At 37.6% G+C, this 21,178-nt stretch overlaps 1 protein-coding gene across 1 annotated transcript; it reads left to right on the top strand.

Moving 5' to 3' along the window:
- The first annotated feature begins 3,352 nt into the window (after positions 1 to 3,352).
- Positions 3,353 to 20,366, top strand: get4 (guided entry of tail-anchored proteins factor 4). Its single transcript, XM_016289275.1, has 10 exons — positions 3,353 to 3,389; positions 4,182 to 4,378; positions 7,093 to 7,171; positions 7,322 to 7,403; positions 8,162 to 8,311; positions 8,410 to 8,548; positions 16,523 to 16,663; positions 18,057 to 18,132; positions 18,461 to 18,533; positions 19,561 to 20,366. Exons 2-10 carry the CDS (start codon positions 4,239 to 4,241, stop codon positions 19,647 to 19,649), a joined length of 969 nt encoding a protein of 322 aa, XP_016144761.1. The 5' UTR covers positions 3,353 to 3,389; positions 4,182 to 4,238; the 3' UTR covers positions 19,650 to 20,366.
- The last annotated feature ends 812 nt before the right edge of the window (positions 20,367 to 21,178 follow it).

Raw genomic sequence — 21,178 nt, 5'->3', positions numbered from 1 at the left:
ATTTATTTGGCCTCTTTTAATTTTCTTGCACTGCAAAAAAGAATTTTCTTAGTCATTTATGAATGTCTTATTGTCCAGTGTAAACATCCTTAAATAAGGTACATTTATCTAAGAAGCAAATCCGGATTAATGTTAATGTATATGTAAATAACTAATGAACAAGACTTTAATGAGATTTATTCTTTAAAAAAGTGAAATCAGACCGTCTGTCAACCCGTGTGATCTGCCAGAGTAACATTTCCATTCTGTCCGGCAGATTTCTACATGATGGACGGCCTCCCGTGTGCAAATAATGCAGCCTTCTGCTTTGAGGGCCGTTGCCAGACATTTGACTACCAGTGCAAACAGCTTTTTGGCTCAGGTACTTCTCATTGTTCTCATTTTTATCTCTTTATATTGGGTGATCATATGTCACTTTCTGTCTGTTAGAATGAGGTCAAACTTCAAATGACATGCTGTGGTTTCAAATTTTATACATAGCTTGTTTTGTATGTTTGAATTCATGTTAATTTTTTCATTAATTCAGAGGCAACGAAAGCAGATGATAAGTGCTTTAGTCATGTTAAAGGGTAAGTTCACCCAAAAATGAAAATTAGCCCATAAATTACTTACCCTCAAGTCATCCTAGGTGTATATGACTTTCTTCTTTCAGACTAATCCAGTCGGAGTTATATTAAAAATTGTCTTCGATCTTTCAAGCTGTTTCATGGCACTCAGCGGGTGTTGCATGCTTCAGTCCAAAACAAGTTAAATAAAAAGCGCCCATCCATAAATAAAAAGTGTCTCACACGGCTCCGGGGGTTAACAGGAGCAAAGGAAGCAAACTTTCCTTACTTTAGCAAAGGAAAACCAGTCTCCTCTTGGCTTATATCGAAATCCACTTCACTTAGAGAGCACTGTAGAGGCAAATGGTTAAACAGCCGTAACATAATAAACAGCTTTGACAAGAAGAGGAGGCAATGCCACGCACCAATATAAATGAACATCTTTTAATCATAACAATACCTTTATATGTCAAATCTTAAGAGAAAATACGTCATCTAAGGAATATGAGTATAAATGGAATTAATAGTAATAAAAAAATAATAAATGAATAATACTAAAGTATATGAGTAATATAAGACAGAAATATGATTACAATGTGGAGTAACAATTAAAAATGATAAAGAATATCTCATATAGAATATGCTGTATATATGAATATGAAAAATATAACAAGACATATATTGCTTGAGACATGAATGATACCCGAGAGAGCTTGGTCTACTAAATAATACATTTCTATGGAAGCTTGTCTTACTTTAGCAAAGGAAAACCAGTCTCCTCTTGGCATATATCGAAATCCACTTCACTTAGAGAGCACTGTAGAGGCAAATGGTTAAACAGCCGTAACATAATAAACAGCTTTGACAAGAAGAGGAGACAATGCCACGCACCAATATAAATGAACATCTTTTAATCATAACAATACCTTTATATGTCAAATCTTAAGAGAAAATACGTCATCTAAGGAATATGAGTATAAATGGAATTAATAGTAATAAAAAAATAATAAATGAATAATACTAAAGTATATGAGTAATATAAGACAGAAATATGATTACAATGTGGAGTAACAATTAAAAATGATAAAGAATATCTCATATAGAATATGCTGTATATATGAATATGAAAAATATAACAAGACATATATTGCTTGAGACATGAATGATACCCGAGAGAGCTTGGTCTACTAAATAATACATTTCTATGGAAGCTTGTTTCCGCCAGGTTTTTCCTCGTGATTCCGTTATATCCCTCTATTCTGACTTTTTCAAAATTGCAAGACATAGTCGGCACCAATAGCCTTGCGCTATGGGCGTCCCGAGTTTGAATCCCGACTCAAGGAACTTTCCTGATCCCGAACTGCAAGATATAAACTGAAAATTGTAAGAATCTGAGAAAAAGAAAAGTAATTTAGCAATTTTGACTTTCCTCTCAGAATTGTGAGTTTACATCTGAGAAAGTAAAGTCTGAATTGTGAGACACAAACTCACAGTCTGTGGCAGAAGTGGTTTAGGTCATTTTTAAATATAAGTAGGCCTACAATGTAAAATGTTACGTACAGTACATTTTTTCAAATCATTAATTTCAATGTTAGTACATAGTAAATTAAAGAATAGTAGTTATACCGACACAATATAAAGTGAGTCTAAAGCATTTAATGGTGAGACATTTCTAGCCATATAAATGATCAAAAACTTGGGCAAGTAAGCAAACAAACAAAAACTCAATGCAACAAACCACTCGGAATATCCTAGCAAATGTATAGCCTACAACCAATTAGAACACTTTAGCAACCACATAGCTGCACCCTTGCACTGGCAAACACCATTTACTTCAGAAAATGTGGACAAATCTAGTTCATATGTATTTGAAAACCCCTTTCTCTCAGTTCATTCACTGCCGTAAACCTTATCATGACTCGACTGATCTGCTTCTCAACCTCACAGACAAGGGCCAGGAGTCCTCAGACCAATCCCAGCCAGGCAGACCCAAGTACCAGTATGAAGAAGGCGTGATGTTGCACAGCTGTTGCTTTTTGTATTGCATTCTTACTTGACCCACTTTTCTTCAGCAACCCTGCACTGTAAAAAATAAGTGTAATTTTAACTGTAACATTTTGTAAAAACGCTACGGGAAAAAACTGTTAATAGGTTAACAGTAAGTTCCCGTACTATATACAGGGAAAAACTGTAAAATATCTAACCAGACATTTCATGTCATTTTACAGTAAAATGCTGTTAATTTTACCGTTTTTAGAAGTAAAAATAACAGATCAATGTATAATTTACAGTCAAAAACTGTAAACTGATATTCCCAGAATTCCCTGCATGACACTCCACATTTGAAAGTATTTTGTTGAAATAATCATGTTTTTAAAAAAATGTTTGTTATTAGTTATGTATATTTGGGCTTTATGTTACATCTTCTGTTGTTTAATGAAAGTTGAATGCATTATTTAAGTATCATGTGTGTTACCATGATGGTGTTTTGTGTTTGCATGAATGACTCTGTGCACCTTCTATATATTAGTATATAATATATGGCTTTCTCCTTTACCACCTGCACTATTATGGTGGTTGTCAGTATGTTAAAGGTACAAAACAGATTTTAATAGCAGTATGCATTGTTGAATTTACTGGTTTACATTCAAATTTTCTTGTTTGTAAATTACAGTTGTATACTGTAAAATTTACAGTTTTTCTGTATTTTTTCCCTAATTATTCTGGCAACCACAGCTGCCAGAATAAAAACTACAAAACCATTTTTACAGTGTGCTCTGAATTGTCATCACCTTTTCTAGAATTCCAAACAGATGAAGGACCAATGCTGTTCTGAACTGATCGGTAAAAAGTATATGCTGCTTATAATTATTTAAAACGATGTTTACAGAATGTATCATTTTCTTATACGGTAAGTGATGACAGTATGACCTCTGAAAACATATGACGGTTGTTAATATGTATTGCCTTTGGGGGAAGAATTAATTTCCCTAGATTAAGCTGCACTGTAATGCTGAGGTCAGTGCTTCATCCAGGACAGCAAACTAGAAATATTTTCAAAATTTTGCCTATTTAGTAACTTTCAGAATAAAGGTTCACTGCCTTTTTTTTTTTAAAATAAACATTCTGCTCGTGTTCTGTTAGTTAGGTTAACTCTTTTAATACAATTATTTTGATCCAAGTTGCAAAATTTGTAATTTTACCCACAAAATATCTATTTTATATGTACAATAAATGTCAAAATGTAAATAATAAAGTCTGTTCTATATTTAAACTGTTAAATCTATTGCACTGGTCTTGCTTACATACTTTAATACCTCAACTATGAGAAATTTGCTTTTTGCCTTTTTTCCTCTTTTTCATATTATATTTCTGCAGCACTGTCTACCTGGTGGTACTTGTTTACTTATTATTGACTGACTGATTTATTGATTGATTAACTGATTAATTGCAGTAGCTCATAGCTCATTGAAAATAGTACTGTACATTTCAGCCATAATTGACCACCTTTATATTTTTGTGTTTCTCTCCATAGTGTCAAAAGTCCTATTTTACATGTTGTATTTATCTGCGATAACTAAAACGAGAGAATAAATATAAGAAGTATCTATCTATCCGTCTGTGGATGGCATATAGGTCATTGTACGGCGAGTCTGAAGGCTCAGTAATCGCGTTTGGTTGGTCGGAGCAGTCATGTCGGAGCAGGAGTCTCTGAAGAGCTCCAGCGTGAGGAACCGCGGAGGAGTACAGCGAGTGGAGGGCAAACTGAGAGCCAGTGTGGAGAGAGGAGATTATTATGAGGCCCATCAGATGTACCGGACATTATTCTTCAGGTGAGCTTTATCGAGGAGTAGTAATGACAGGCCGGGGCCCCGTCGCATCCAGATCTTTCTTGTTGTCAACCGCGCACGTTTCTCGAGTGTGCTGATTGGCCAACTGCTCATCCTCACCCGCCCCTTGAGTCGTATCTTATCTCTGATTGGCTAGTCTCGACGTCGTTTATGTCATAATATCAGCGTGAGCTATGTAGCTACATGCTAATCTGAAGAGCAAGGTTGATAATCAATTGGACCAACTGAATAATCTGTCAATTATATTGTAATATAATAATACTTTCTAATGGGCCATCGTGATTTCAACCTAGGCAGCGTTTGTATTTCATGGCCAAACGTCTTTTACTTGTTATGCTGAGAGGAGCAACATAACCAGTATCAAATATTGCACAGATCAGATTGCAAGTAAATATCAGGGTGATGGACTCTACATGTACTAACAACATAATGGAAAAAGAAAAAGCCTCATTAAAAGAAAATAAAATTTTTAGTAGTCAAATATGTTTTATTGCCTTTTTTCATAGGGGGAAAAAATAGGCTTTACAGACTCGCCTGTATATTGATATTTGGTAAGTCACAATGTGCAATCTACATGAAGGAACATGCAGGGGAAAAAAGGAGCCGACCAACTGAATAATCTGTCAATTATATTGTAATATAATAATACTTTCTAATGGGCCATCGTGATTTCAACCTAGGCAGCGTTTGTATTTCATGGCCAAACGTCTTTTACTTGTTATGCTGAGAGGAGCCACATAACCAGTATCAAATATTGCACAGATCAGATTGCAAGTAAATATCAGGGTGATGGACTCTACATGTACTAACAACATAATGGAAAAAGAAAAAGCCTCATTAAAAGAAAAAAAAATTTTTAGTAGTCAAATATGTTTTATTGCCTTTTTTCATAGGGGGAAAAAATAGGCTTTACAGACTCGCCTGTATATTGATATTTGGTAAGTCACAATGTGCAATCTACATGAAGGAACATGCAGGGGAAAAAAGGAGCCTCGTGACTGTGTGTCAAACTCAAGAAGTCTCCAAAAAAAAAAAAATTCCAATAATGTGGCCTTTAATGGCAAGGTTTGTTCCGGTTGTAAAATGTTGTGGGATAGAACTCTCTGAAAATGCATGGTATTTGTTATAAAAATACTTTTTAAATGGAAAAATACATATTTTAAATATATGTTTTCATGTTTTTCAAAGAAAATGTTTTTGCATAGTTAGTTATAGCATAGTTACAGCACAATATTTATAGGGCCAAATATAAATAAAAATATGTAGGCCTAATAAGTGTCAAAGCCAACATGAATTCAATTAAAGGGGCCATATGATGCGATTTCAAGTTTTCCTGTCTCTTTGGAGTGTTACAAGCTGATTGTGCATAGATAAGATCCCTGAAGTTGCAAAGACTAAAGTCTCAAAACCAAAGAGATATTCTTTATCAAAGTTAAGACTCTGCCAAGCCCCCCCTAAAACGGCTTGTTCTAACACGCCCCCACATATCTACCTCACTCTGTGGAAATATTAGCATAATGCCGCCCAAATGTGCACGCAAAGAAAGAAGGCATGGTTTCAGTAACCGCAGTTAGTGTTGAAGCAGCATGTCAGGGAGACGCTGTGTGTTTCTAGGCAAAATCACTTTATTTGGCCTTCCGAAAGTAGATGCATTTAGGAATCTTTAAGATTACTTACAACAGAACAGCAATGCATTTTATGGACGACCGTTTCGTGAACCTAGGAGAGGAGGTAATTCTGACTTTGCTATGACAATCTGGCGCTTCTGAATCAGCTACTGTTTTGTTATTAGTTTAAGTATTTGCTATTGACTGTTCAAATGCGCAGTTTTGCGCATTGTGTGTGTGCGTGCGCTTGTGTGTGAGAGAGAGAGAGACAGAGATCACATCTAAAATGAATGAGGAGGATGAGGAGATGAGGAGGTCATTCTGACTTTGCTATGACAATCTGGCTCTTCTGAATCAGCTACTGTTTTGTTATTAGTTTAAGTATTTGCTATTGACTGTTCAAATGCGCAGTTTTGCACATTGTGTGTGTGCGTGCGCTTGTGTGTGAGAGAGAGAGAGACCGAGATCACATCATCAGCGGTCTTAACCGTGGCTTGTGTACTGCAAACACATACCAGCATTCATCACTGTGTCTGGCACGCGACTCTGTTCCCCTTTCGGGCTCTGTCTTTACATTTATTTTGAAAGATGAAACTCGCGATTATGGTAAGGGGCGTTACATTTCCGACGAGTGCTTGCGGTGTTCGGCCAATCACAATGCACTGGGTCAGCTGGCCAATCAGAGCAGACTGCGCTTGTCGGAAGGAGGGACTTTGTAGAAAACGAAGCGTTTGAGAGAGGCGGGGCATAGAGGACCTACAATAATGTACAGTATTTGAAAAATAATGTGTTTTTTGAGCATTAAAGCATGTCAACATATTCTGTTACACCAAATACACAAAATAAGGATCTTTAAAAAAGCATCATATGACCCCTTTAATATATTTTGAAGAACTTGATACATATATTATATAATAATATAATATATATGATATATTAAACTTGATTTTGTTTTTAAAAGTATATCTTTTTTTTAATCATCATGGACATTTATTTATTTTCATTCTTTTGCTGTGTCCCATGAGGACTGTATGATCACTGTCTCAGTCACAGAAACACTGTGTTAATACCATGTTGCTTTGGGTGCAGGTACATGTCACAAGCGAAGCATGCAGAGGCCAGAGAGTTGATGTACAATGGAGCATTGCTCTTCTTTAGTTATAATCAGGTATGTGTTCCTCTTATCAATTTTAGGTCAGTCAGAGACGTCATTTATCATGTCATGAAATCTCTGAACAGGTCAGTTGTTACTGGTTCACAATTAGTTCACTTTTTTTCCTCTGTAAGATCTCTGCACTAATGTTTGTTTTCTAAACAGCAAAACAGTGCTGCAGATCTGTCCATGCTGGAACTAGAGTCCCTTGAGAAATCTGGGGCCAAAGTAGATGATGAGACACTAGGTGAGTTTATTGAACATTATATTATCAAGGCTATTGTGCTGGTGATTGTTATTAATTTGGCAAACAATTAGAGGTGTGGTTATATTTAGCTTTATCTGTAGTTAGAACTGAATTGTCAGAATATTCAGAAGGTTTATTTATTTTTAAGCTAAAGCAAGTGTGTGAATATTGGTAGCCAATATTGAGTTCAAATGCACTGCAGCACCAAGCTGTTAAATGCAATAGCTTTGCAATATAACTAATTAAGACATTATTATTATTTTATATGTATTTTAATGTTTCTACAGTAGCTCCTTCAAAGCAGTTGAAAAGCTGTTTGTGTGTGTTTGTGTGTGTGCGTGTGTGTATGTGTGTGTGTTTTGGTCAGTCAGTGGAACTATCATTTCAACTAACCGCCAGTTAGCTAAAAATGTTTAATGTAATAGTGGTTTAAAATAATCAAGGCATAATCATATACGTCAAAACTTAATTTTTGCTACTGAAGTTAAATTCTGTCATAACACTCATTTAGTCACATCATGAAACAAGGAATAGTTGCAAAACTGAATTAATGAGTCTAAAGTCTATGGGAAATTTTAATGGCAAAATGAGAAGCACATTCAAATCTGCATAATATTGACAATATTGGTTAACTTCATAACTTCAATAAAATAATACAGAGTATAATAAATATTCAACATTTCCCAACCCTACACAATCTGCAGCAATTACATGATAGCCTTTTAATTGTGTAATTACATTCTTGGTGTTTGTTCTAGAGCATTTGGCTAAACTCTTCAGCCTGATGGACCCAAATTCACCAGAGCGAGTGGCGTTTGTCTCCAGAGCGATCAAGTGGTCATCAGGAGGCTCGGGGAAGTTGGGCCACCCCAAACTACACCAGCTGCTGGCGCTCACATTGTGGAAAGGTAAAACAGACATGACAATAATCATTCAATAAATTCTAAAGGAACTATCAGCTGTTTCGAGAATGGGTAACCCACATCATTTGTTTGTTTGCATTTAGAGCAAAACTACAGTGAATCACGCTATCATTTTCTACACTCATCTGATGGAGAAGGCTGTGCACAGATGTTGGTGGAGTATTCATCAGCGCGAGGATTTCATGGAGAGGTGGACATGTTTGTAGCACAGGCCGTCTTACAGTGAGTTCTGGAGTTAGAAAATTCTGTTATTATTTTTACACCACAATGCATTTTCAGACCGGTTTGACTATTTCTATTGCAAAATACAAAAGCAGAAATATAAGAAAAGAATGTGTAGGCCACTCTGCTATACAGTGTACAGAAGTGAATCGGGGCTGGGGCTGTCTAGCTCCAAATTGACTTAAATTGGGAAAAAAAAAAACTCTTATGCATTGTATTTCATGTCTTCCAAATCTATATGATAGCTTTGTGTGAGGAACAGACCCAATTTTAAGTTCACAGAAAATCCTGCTTTCTGTTGTTCAGTTATGTTCAGATGTGACATCTGATGTTTCAGGTTTGATGTTGTGACATTGCACATATAGCTAGTCGATATTAAGGTCAAACCTAATGTGACCTGCCGAACGGCATCATGCTTGAGAGCTACAGCTGAGAAATTATGTCTCTGCATGGCTAGGGGTGTAATGGTACACAAACATGACGGTTCGGTACGTACCTTGATTTTGATGTCACGGTTCGGTTTGGTATGGTTTAGAAGTTCCCAGCAGGGGGGAAACTAAACACAAAATAGTGTCTTTCTGAACAAACTGCTCTTTCAATCAATCAATCAATCAATTTCAATAAAAAATTTCCTAGGCATAAAAATCTACCTCAGCTTATGCTCTAAACTAGCCCTTTTAGATCCCTTTTGCATTACTATATGGTTACAATTAACAGAGCCCAAACTTAAATTGAATTACTATTTATTTTTAAATATAATAATCAACACTCGACTTAAAAAATTGTACACAATGCAGTTTTTAAATTAACTTCTAAATTATTCAATTTTTATTTGTTGTTGAAATATATTCATGTACACAGTGGCTGTCATAGTAAAATATGATGAGTAGTCTAATATTTCGTGAAATGCTCTTCTCTAGACTTAATTTCTCTAGCGAACTAACGAGCTGTGGACACTGATGACTTGCCTGAGGTAAATTAAATGCTGCATGACATTTTTTTTTTTTACAAGTCGTTTTTTTTTTAATGTCTTTCTGCAGTTGAAACACTGATTGAGCGATTGCATGTGGCATTCATGTTTATTTCACTCTTAAAACTAGTAGTAAAGAGGTAGGGATGATCACGTTCACTTGTCCTCCGTGCTGCCGTTTGAACTAAGGCACCTGCCTATTACTATAAAATTTTCGGTATGAATACATGTACCGTTACACCCCTAAATAAACTTTGTTCCCTGAGGGAACGAGATATTACATCAGTTGCTGAAGCTATGTAAAACACCTTTCTCCAAAAATACAGAAGCCCTGTTGATTAACTTCAGTTAGAGCTGCACAATTAATTGAAATCGAAACGAAATCGCGATTAAATCGTTCGGTTTAGTGCGATTTATTAAATCGCGAAAGCTGTTAATGCACAGCTTGTTGGTGAGGTACGGCTCTGTGACCAGTAGTAAATGTTTTATCAGTAAATGATTGCAGTGTTTCCCCTGCCATTATATTAGGGGGGCGGCCCGCTTGCGGTGATATTAACTTCTGTCGTCTCACTAATGAGGACATAAATACATGAACAACCTCTCCAGAACTGCTCTGAGAGTCACTTCATCAGCATTTGACCGTTTCATCTGATTAAAACTATCATCATGTCATCACAGAAATGTAAAGGTATTCACGGCAACCCGTCAAAATAAACGTTTGGTTTAACTTGAGGGCATTGGCAGAAATATATTACTATTGTTGAGTAGAATGTACGTAACAGGCTGCTACTACTACTACTACTACAATTATTAAAACCTCATTTTTAAGGAATAAGCATTCAATATTTCTTCAATGTTTTAATTGTAATATTAAATTACCTTTATTTTCCAAAAAATTAAATGTTTAATTTTCATTACTTAAAAGATAGATTAAATGAATGTTTTATGCCTTAAAACAAAATGTAAATACACATCACAGAATTTCTGAGCAAAAAATCATAAGGTTATTGTAAGAATAAATTATTGTTTTTATATGATTGTAAAACTTGTTTTATGCTTTCAAATAATTAGACATGCTAAAACAGAATTGGGTTACAATAAAACATAAGGTTGGAAAAATAAAAACATTTCATAGGGCCCTAAACATGTAATATTTGTTAAACTTTTAATAAATTGATGTTAAATAGTTTAAGTTACATGATTTTAATTAATTAGACATGTGTCTAATTAAAAAAGCCGTAAACCTAGGGGAAACACTGGATTGAGCTGCTTATAACATGCATTTTAAAAAGCAGCATCTTTCCAAACATGAGAAGCATTTATTAACCTCTTGTCCAAAAGACGATATTTAATAAAATTTTTACTCCAGACTCCCTTCATAACGTCAGTCGAGTGTTTAAAATAAAATCCTTGTTGTTTGTTTGTATTTAACGCCATGCCAGCTTCTATGGCTTTTTTCATGCATTGAATGAAGTTCAATCTTCTGTTTATTCAGCTACCACTATATGGGATTTCCTGGAACTATGTGCATTACCTTTTTTCTGCTGGGCATGTTTGGAGTTTCAGGCTTTCTGGCCTTTGGATGGAGATTTACTACTGATCACAGAACCGTGTTTCACTGACAAGCTGTGCATGACAAAAACGTAGCCTTTGCCGAATCGCGAGTATAGTTTAATTTCGATTAATTGTGCAGCTCTAACTTCAGTGTAAAACACTGGCCAATGGCGTTCAAGTGCGCGTAATTGATGGCGAGCTTTCTGCATGTATAAAGTGGTGCTGTTCACCAATTTCTCAGAATCTTTTCACTGAAGGCAAAGAGGCATAGCACATCTTAGAAGGTTGTGCGCAATGTCTCATTTCCTCATCTTGTGAAAAATGAGGTTTACGCAACCTGAGATTTTCCCTTTCAATCACTTGACACTGCATCAATATAACTGACTCTCTGGGGAACAGTGTCTAATCACACCATGTTGTAGTACAGAGCTGGCCTGGCCTGGCCCGGCTCAAGAGTGGAGCCGTTGAGAGAAAACCAAGTATAGGTCTCTACAGGACAGTAAAGGGAGTTACCAGATCGCTGGGCGATGCCAAAATGGAGGTGTGTTTTCGACCACGTTACCTGATTTGCTCACGTCACAGCACAAAACGAAATGTGATTGGTTGCTTTACCTGTCAGTCATATGGCCTCTTGGGGCGGGCCTTAGCCATTCAAAGCGGCCAAGGTTCCCAGACCTTCTGCCATCTTTCTGACGGTCTGGCTACGCGAGACTAAGATGGACACAACATTTGCTCACACCAAGGAGGAAGCCATTTCTCTGGTAGAATAGGTTCTTACTCCAGTTGGGCAGTGCAAGCCTGAGATTCATAAGCCAATGAAATGGCATCCACAACCCATTGTATAAACCTCTGTTTCAATACAGAAACCTATAGTGTGACCCCAAAAAGCTGCTTAGAAAGCATATTCTGGCTATAGTGCTGAAGACTGTTCAGCTAGCCCCTCAGTAAGAAAAGGCTGATAGCCTTATTACCTGAGCTCTGAACGGTGTCGAGAGCCTTTTCAGCACACTTCAGGTCCATCAATTTTCTAGGTTTAAATTGACTCTGAAGTCACCTGGCTTAAACCCCAAACAGGCAGAGGTAACCTAAAGCACCTGCATATTAACTACTTGCTTCACTAAAGGCAGAGCAAGTAGTAGCGCAGTATTGAAAGGAAGTGCTTTCATTTCAATTGATGTGCCATGCTTTCTTTACATCCGTCCAGATGCCGAAAGCTGGTCTGCCATTGCACTACACGCCTGAACCCGTGCTTGGACACATCTGTCCGGATTTTCTTTCATTTGGAAATCTGGAACATGTCCATGTCTTTTTGATAAAAGTTGTGCACTGTCCATGGTGCCAGAGCGCTGAGGTAACAGTTTGGCACTATAGGGTGCATGTGTAGCAGCCCTAGCGGTAGTTGATGCTGCTGCCATCAGCCCCAGTGCTCTCTGAAAAATCTTGAGGATAAGAACGCTCCCCATTTCATCAAAAACTTGAGTATAAGGGGCTTTCGCAGCAGTGATATTTCATAGTTCCTAATGGTGGAAGTTCCCACTTTTGGCGTGCTTGCACCACAGGAACTGGGAACAAATTTGGTTCTAGGAATGCATTTGGGAGTGAGTCTAACCCCGCATAATAGGAACTACAAGTGATGTAAGTGTCCATTTGTAAGGTCCACACAATTGGCCCAAGGAAGGTATCCAATGGTGACTGAAGGTTTCTTGCGTGTTCAGTCTTTTCAGCACGCAAAGTTATTACATTTAGGTTAAATGCAAATCTGACTCAATTTTATTATGACCTTGCCCTCGGGTGCTCATGTCGCTCAAAGATATCGCTTCGGCCGTTAGCGTACCTTACGGTCTCGTCAGTCTTGGTTATTAGACAATTGGTAATTGACTAATACTTTAGATGGCCACTTCTATGCTTGCTCATTCTAAAAGTACTTTTATTTAGCCCCCATAGATTTGTACACACCTAAATAAAGCAACTTTATTTCTAGTCAGAGGTCACGACCACTACTATAGATATAAGCCGACCAACATTACTTTCCCTGATAGTAGCTTTGGTATGGTCATGCCATAGTTTCTCCATGTACACTTGGCTAGAATAATATTACAATAAACAGAGGTTAGGCTCACCCTATTTAGGTTGGTCGAACAACATCCAGTTGACCTAAACGGAAATTCCCTATAAGCCCTTACAATATAAGTACACTTGAACTAATACCAAGTGTTAGCCGGATCTCTGAAGATACAGTTGGCGTGCCCTATGCTCCATCTTAACTGAATTTTAGTTTGTTACTAACCTGACACAGGAAATGCGGTAACAAGGATACAACGTAATCTACTAGAGTCAATAATTACAGAGTAAATCAGAATAAAATCAAATATAACAATTTATTATCAGGCAGGTAAATATGTATTATGACAATTACATAGCCAATTCAGAGATATCAAATCATATCAATACAAAACATCAAATTGTCAAAGATAAATCTAATAGTAAAAAATGCATACCTGACTTTAGAAAAATACATAGTATGGAGTGTAGAGACACACACCACACTACGGGCTTCTGGCTACAGAATCGCACCTGAGCTTCTTGCAACATTTCCTTATATACCTCCGTCAAACCAAGACAAGCGTTCTCCAAAATGGAGACAGGAACTAACAATTTGAATTTGTATTGATCAAGCCGAATTAACACTTTTTGGAGACGGATGGTAATTTGCATGAAAAGTACTGGGAAAATGACACCTTCTACAGTGAGCAAAATATCTCCAAACTCTTAGAATTCGTATTATCTTTTAGCCTAACCTTTAACGGTTAGTCGACTATTGGGGGGAAGCCCTACCTTTTAGTCTACTTCTTGTAAGATTGAGACCATTGTACCAGACGCACAGAGACATTTCAAATGATACCAATCATGACTGTAAATATCACGTAGAACATTATATTATACTGTTGACCATTCTGGGTGAGCTGAGTGGAGGGAGGATGGGGAAGGAAGGGGATGAAAAGGAACTAATGCATATGTGTGAGGCGTTTTCCCGCATATTCTCTCAGTGAGATGTGGAAACAGATGTCTGTATGTTAATACACTGTGTGTGTGTATTGTCCGTCTCAGGAGATCAAAGTGTCTGAGATTCTATAAATCTTACACTTTGATTTAGGGCTGCACGTTGAAATAAAACCAAAATCATGGTTTTGCGTAACACAATTATGAAATAGCAAAGACTGCAATGTTTAATTAAATAAATATATGCACTGCATGTTTCACAGTAATGAAATTTGAAGTAAACATGATATTTCATATGTTGTTCTCCACTGTATAGAACTGTACAGGAGTTTTTAAATGCTCTTAAATGGCATCGCTGTTGGCAGGCTTATGTCAGTTCCTACTGGAGGTTCAAATGCAACCAAGAAAATGGCCCTGGGGAACATTTTAGCATTGGTGGCTAGTTCCTATAACTAAGTTCCTATAACTATCTGGTGTGAAAGCTTCTATTGTCTTTGAGTTCTCCACTATAATATGTGCTTGCATAGTCAGGGAGTTCAACTCTATGACTAAAATGGAAATGTGCTGGCTGGGTTCCAACACGTTTTTCTGCATATTGACTTTTAACCCCAAAGACTGCATACAATTGAGCAGCAGAGTATTGTGCTCACATAAGACTTCACTGGGACATTAATAAGCAGTGATTGAGAGAATTCAAAACACAAACTCTGCTCATTTTCAAAAGGGAGAGAGCAACATTTACACACTTTGTGAAAGTGTTTGGGTATAGACACAGCTTGAATGCAAGGTCAGTGTATTTGATACATTGTTCCTTCAAATTCCCTAATCTGGGATGAGGAACCATTGGGACATGAAAATAAGCAACCTTCAGGTCCACTTTAATAAATGGATGAACATACAAATATGAAGAGCATGAGGGGCTAAGCTTTCTCTCTTCAGTAAAAAGTGGCACATAGTGTTAGACTCTTTGCGCAGCAGCTCAACCACAACCAAGTTCTTCCACAGCCTTGGAAAGTACACAAAAATTCTCGACTTCAGACTCGAGAGGGACTCATCCGATTCACTCTTCCACCACACTTGACTATTCTTCCTTCTCAGAGGCAGCCAGTGACATGGCTTCATCCCCATTGGCTTTAGGGGAGGGGTGAATGTCAGCTCGTGCAAACAGTACGGGCGAGAATGTAGGTTCAGGTGAGTGCAAGACATGCAGGAGTTGGCATGAGATTGTTGCTGAAAAGCTCTTCTGCTGCTGATTCCATGGCAAAGAAGTAGGAGACGGGAGCACAAGAAGCAGAGTCATCCCCTAAAATGAAGGCAACCCTAAAGCGCAGCATCCTGAGACTCATGTCTTTGCAGTGAGGACAGTCAGTGTCACTGAGAGAGGCTTCAGTGTGGGCATAGCCCAGGCAGAACACGCAGCTCTCATGCCCATTGGACAGCTTGAGGGGACCCTTACACAAAGTGTCCGTTTGAAGCAACGTACCTTTGGGAGCAATTTGCTTTTTTAGATCGGAAATAATGCTCTAATCTTTTCTTGGTAGGCATGCAGAGGGTGTCGATTTGCTATGTTGTCGGCTGCAGAGGTGCTTCTCAATGACGGGACCTTAGTCTTTGGACTTCTTCTTCAGACGGAGTAAAATCGTTAGGCACACTTGAACACCTTTGGCCAGAGTTTTACACTGGGTGCTTCTCAAACGGAAGGCTGTGTCCATCCTAGTTCAGTCCTTCGGAGGCTTGTAGGCTAGAGTCCTTCTTGGCATTAAACGCTAGAAATATATAAAGTGTATAAAAGTGTATATATCCCATGGATTCTTCAAATTCAGCTGAATGAAGGAGGCAAAACAAAGAGTGCCTTCTAAGGCCCTGTCCCAAATGGCACACTAAACCCTCGCGGTCTTCCTCGGAGTCCGCAAAGGGGGCGCTCGCGAGCACCCTTCAGAACACTAAAATGACAAATGGGACACTAAGGTCTCGTGGACTTAATGGACACGCATGCGGGAGTCCGTAAGACCGCAAGTGCACATGAAGTCTTCCATTTTGGACAAGGCCTAAGGATCCTTCTGATTGAGATGGCCTTCAGCGACATTTGATGACGTGGCAGGCTGGCAGCTAAGATATGCAGCATTCGTAGGATGCAGCCTTCCATTTGAGAAGCACCCACAGTGTTTTCTAAGCTACAGACACAATGTGAAGTGAAGTGAAAATGAAAGGAAACAACTTAAGTTTGGATCTGTTTCACACAAGCTATCATATAAATAGCATTCAGAAGAATTGTAAAATAGTGCAGAAGTCTTATGGACTGCTTTTATGATGTATGATTTTTTTACTCCTGCCTTTTTAAAATGGGTTAAATTGCAGTGATTTAAACTAATATTGTCACATTCATTAAATTTGTTGAATGCTTATTTTTTATGATTGGTATATATCTCAGTATCTTTTCTTGACTGCAGGTTCCTTTGTTTAAAAAATAAGACAAGCGCATTGGTGGTATTCACCACATACACACAGAAGCACCCGTCTATAGAGAAGGGTCCTCCGTATGTGCAGCCTCTGCTGAACTTCCTGTGGTTCCTCCTGCTGGCTGTGGACGGGTGAGACAGTGTCAGCATCAGGCCCTTTCTCTCTATTATAGAGCATTCCGTTTTATATTCTAAGCTCAGTCTCTCGAGGTCCACTTTCTTGTTCCAACCTTGATCAAACTTATCTGCCTGTAACATTCTAGTAGTGCTGGGTGGTATGACCAAAAATTTATATCACTGTATTTTTCAAAATTATACAGTTTTCACAGTACATGACGGTATTTTTTTTTTCATGCATGACCGGGTGTTAACCATATTTTCTACTGATTGAGAGAGGAAATACTGCAGTATATTGACTTAGAATGCCCTATTTTACTGTCATGATGAGTGAATATTGTCAAAAAATACCACACTAAATAGTGACTAAACACGACCCCTTTTAATACATGTTAACCAGGAGTCACTCATTTATAATTGCGGCATCGTCTGATAAAATCAACATGCATCTACACTAAAGAGCGGCTATGCGGTTGTTTTGGCTATATTACTTTTTTGTCTCATGCAGCGCACTGCCTGCATCTGAGTAACAAACTAAAAAAAACAACAAACAAAAAAGTTAATGTGATATAATAACAAAAATAAACACCAGTATTCGGTATGAACCGGTATACCGCCCAGCACTACTTTCTAGTAATCCTGAAGACCTTGATTTAGCTTGTTTAGGTGTTTAATTAGGACTAGAGCTAATCTATGCAAGAAAATGGACCTAGAGTTGAGAACCCCTGATCTATATTCTAAAATTCTGAGACCAAATTCTACAAATATTCACTTTGACAGTCTGAGTGGGCATTTTCTGGTCTGCTGCTCTGTTTTTATGCAGGAGTAAGAATAGTGCCGTTTGATATCCGTGTGACTGAGTTATTTTAGTCTTACTAACAGCTGTGTTGCAGGTTCTTGTCTTTTTCTTTTGTAATGTGAGAAAAAACAACGGTGTGATCTTGTGATCTGGTGACCCGATTTAAGAAACAGTATCCCATGACTGATTCCTCTAGACTTTCTCCCCACTACTTTTCACTTACGCCTTTTCCCCAGCTTTTAAAATTTGATGTTTCTCTTCACTTCTGGTGCCTCTTAGCATCCTTTACTGTGGAAACGCAACAGACCAGAGCTCTTCATTCTCCAGTCCTAGAGGGCCATTGTCCTGCGGAGTGTATCTCTAACTCTAATCAAGCATATGTGAACAAGCTGTTAAAGATGTTTAGAATTACTTGTAAATTACAGACACATGGGTTACATTGGAGTGTTTCTAAAGTCTTCCAGACACTGTTCCTCTAGGACTGGAGTTGAAGATATGCGCTAGACTAAGTAACTTTATCTGACATTCTGAATCATCCATCAGTGTTTAAGCAAATGATGGAACAAAACGGTTAACACAACCTCTGGATGATTGTGGTTTTATTCCCAGTGGGAAGTTGACAGTCTTCACAGTGTTATGCGAGCAGTATCAGCCATCACTGAAGAGAGACCCTATGTACAATGAGGTGAGTTAGTAATAGTAATGCTCTCAAACATATCACAAACATCCTTTTTTTCTTTCTCAGTACCTAGAGATAAAAGGGTTCTGCTTTTGACCTAATAAGCTGTCTGCACAGTAGATTACAAAAGAGTTGGACGTTGGCTTGATGCTAAGCTAATGTAATAAGGATACCGTTACATAAAACAAATACACACAGTAAAACATGTTAAAGGTTGCAGGCATCATTCAGAGAGATTCACCTTCACTGTTATAATGTGGCATGGATTTGGTATGAGATCAGACTTTTGGACTTTGTGTGTTTAACATGCAATATGTTCTTCTCCTGACCTCAGTATCTGGATAGAATAGGACAACTGTTTTTTGGAGTGCCACCTAAACAGTCGTCATCATATGGCGGTTTGCTAGGTAAGAAACATTGCTACCTCTGTGTGACTACTGGTCATGATTCATGATATTACATGCTAAAGCAGTTGGTGACAATGAATGACAGTCAGTGATGCACATCACCAAGGCTTGGCGCTACACCAAATTGTTCAAAATGGAACAAAACACCACAGGTTTCATATTGCTCATTATCTCCAAATTTTGAATTAATAACTCAAATGAATAATGAATAATAAAACTACTATACGTATATCCAAAATTACAGTACAGTACACTTACACGTAAGCTGCATGTACTGTATAGCAAACTGCTTGTTATATCATTGAAAAATGTAAGCTATATGGTTGTCCAGCGATATATTAAGTTATACAGTAAATCCTACTTTATCTGCATGCATACAGTATAGTCATGTAATGCAATATGTATGATATAGCAAATCTAATATCATTGCAAAATGTAAATGTATTATTGCAGGTGTGTGTGTGTAATTACTTATATCCAACTTTATCCATAATGTACTGATGTAGGGCAATATAAAGTATGCTATATATACAATAATCTCACCTGCTTAAATATTTGAATCGTCGGAAAATGTAAGATACATTATTATCCAGCTTTAATCTGCTGTGACTATAACGCGTGAAGATAAGATATTATAAACTTTACCATGATTTTCTGTAAAGCTGCTTTAAAACAAATGTTTATTGTGAAAAGTGGTATACATTTGGGGGGGGAATTTTTTTATTTGAAATAGAAAACTATGGATACTTATTTCTGCCTTGGAATAAAAAGGTGCGTGTGACTTCTCTCACAATAAACTTTTTCTTTTCTTTTTTTCTGAATTGCAAAGAAAAATAGTCCGAATTGCGAGCTTAAAAAGTCAGTTTTCTTTCCTTTTTTTCAATTCCATGGTGGAAAAATAAAATGGGTCAAACCATTTTTCTGTACTTGTGTTTTTGTTCAGCATAATACACAGCACGGTTTAATCTAAAGATTTGTTGTGAAGAATTAAAAAAAATAAGATTCTGATTTGATTTCTTTGTAATAGGAAACCTATTGAATAGTCTAATGGGCTCAGGCGAGGAGGAAGAGGGTGAGGAAGCTCAGGAGGACAGCAGCCCTATAGAGCTGGACTGAAGCATCTGACCGGTGGCTCGCTGGTCCCCAACATCATAAACCAGCCCCATACCAAACCATTCACTGTCGTGAACAATGACCAATCACACATCCGTTTGGGCGCTCGTTTTCAATAACTAACTCTTTCCTGTTATTGTTGGACTTTGTTCTGTGTATAGTTTTTAAAGAATGAAGGTGCAACAATATCAAACTTCCTGGACTGTTAAACAAAATTCGTAAAAAAAAGAAGAGCAGAAACAGACGCACTTCAGATGTAATTGTGATGCCCTCCATTTGTAGTTCTACTGAGCTGTTGGTGTCAGGGACCCTCCTTTGTGAGAGGGGCTTTCCTGTCCTGCCACTGAAGGTGGTGGTCGCTCAATGTATTAATAAAAGTAATTAAATTGCTCTTAACTTATACTCCATTCTAATATACTTTGATAAATTCTACAGTATGATAGCTCAATCAAAACAAGGCTTGGTTTTGTGTGTCTACACAGCTAGATCTTACCAGGGATATTTCGGTATCCTTGACAGGACATTTCACCACTTCTGTTACATTGTGAGAATGAGAAAAGCACAGATCGTACAAATGTGCGCGAGCGGGTGGATGAATGCATGTTCGTGTTGATCGGAGTGTGAATGTGCCGTTATAAATGTCTGTCACCAGGGGGCCGCTTCATTCTCTGCTGAGGTGTGATTGAACGTAATAAAACAATAGAAAATGGATGTAACAAATTGATATGTCCTGTTTGTCTTCATTGCTGTAGAGCTTAAACTCCACATGAAGTTACAAGTGCTGCTAGTTACAACTTTTTTGGGGGTTGTACAGCAGTATTGGTTAATGTCAACCAAATAGCTATTTGGACATCGTTTTGGAAAACTGTTGTGAGGCTAACACGTAATATTTAATACGTGTTGGGGGTAATGCGTTACAAGTAACACAAGTTACGTAATGGGATTACCTTTTTTCAAGTAACTAGTAAAATAATGCATCACTTTTTAATTAGCAAGAAAAGCGGGAGTAAGTGCAGACCTTTGCTCCTGACCTTCCATGATCCATTTCAACTATAATCAGCAAAAATGACTAGCTAAACGTCACATTCGTGTTTTATTGCTGAAGTAAGAGTGTTGAACTTTCTTTTTCTTTGTCATGTTTCTTCTGCAATCCAGAAAGGCAGCACAGCTGAAAGGTTTGTAAATACATGAATTTACATTTCCTTCAGTCTGAGGCTTATTCATTTCACTTTTTGTGTGAAAGGGTTTTTACATTTGCCAAAAATATAACAAGCAAGCCCATCTCAGATGTGAAAAAGTAACGCAAAAGTAACATGACACATTATTTTCCATAAAAAGTAATGCAATTAGTTACTTCTTAGGGAGTAACACAATATTGTAATGCTTTACTTTTAAAAGTAACTTTCCCCAACCCTGGGTAATACACCAATGCAATGGCAATAATACCTGCAGGCATTCATTTTGTAGGCCAACACAAAAGTTATCGTCACCCTGGTCCCCTCAGCAAAAACCCAACAGAATTTTAACATAGA

Source organism: Sinocyclocheilus grahami, unplaced genomic scaffold, assembly GCF_001515645.1.
Source record: "Sinocyclocheilus grahami isolate Dianchi unplaced genomic scaffold, SAMN03320097.WGS_v1.1 scaffold243.1, whole genome shotgun sequence".
Taxonomy (NCBI): domain Eukaryota; kingdom Metazoa; phylum Chordata; class Actinopteri; order Cypriniformes; family Cyprinidae; genus Sinocyclocheilus; species Sinocyclocheilus grahami.
The sequence above is the reverse complement of the archived record's forward strand: the minus strand, read 5'-3'. Positions and strand labels throughout refer to the sequence as shown.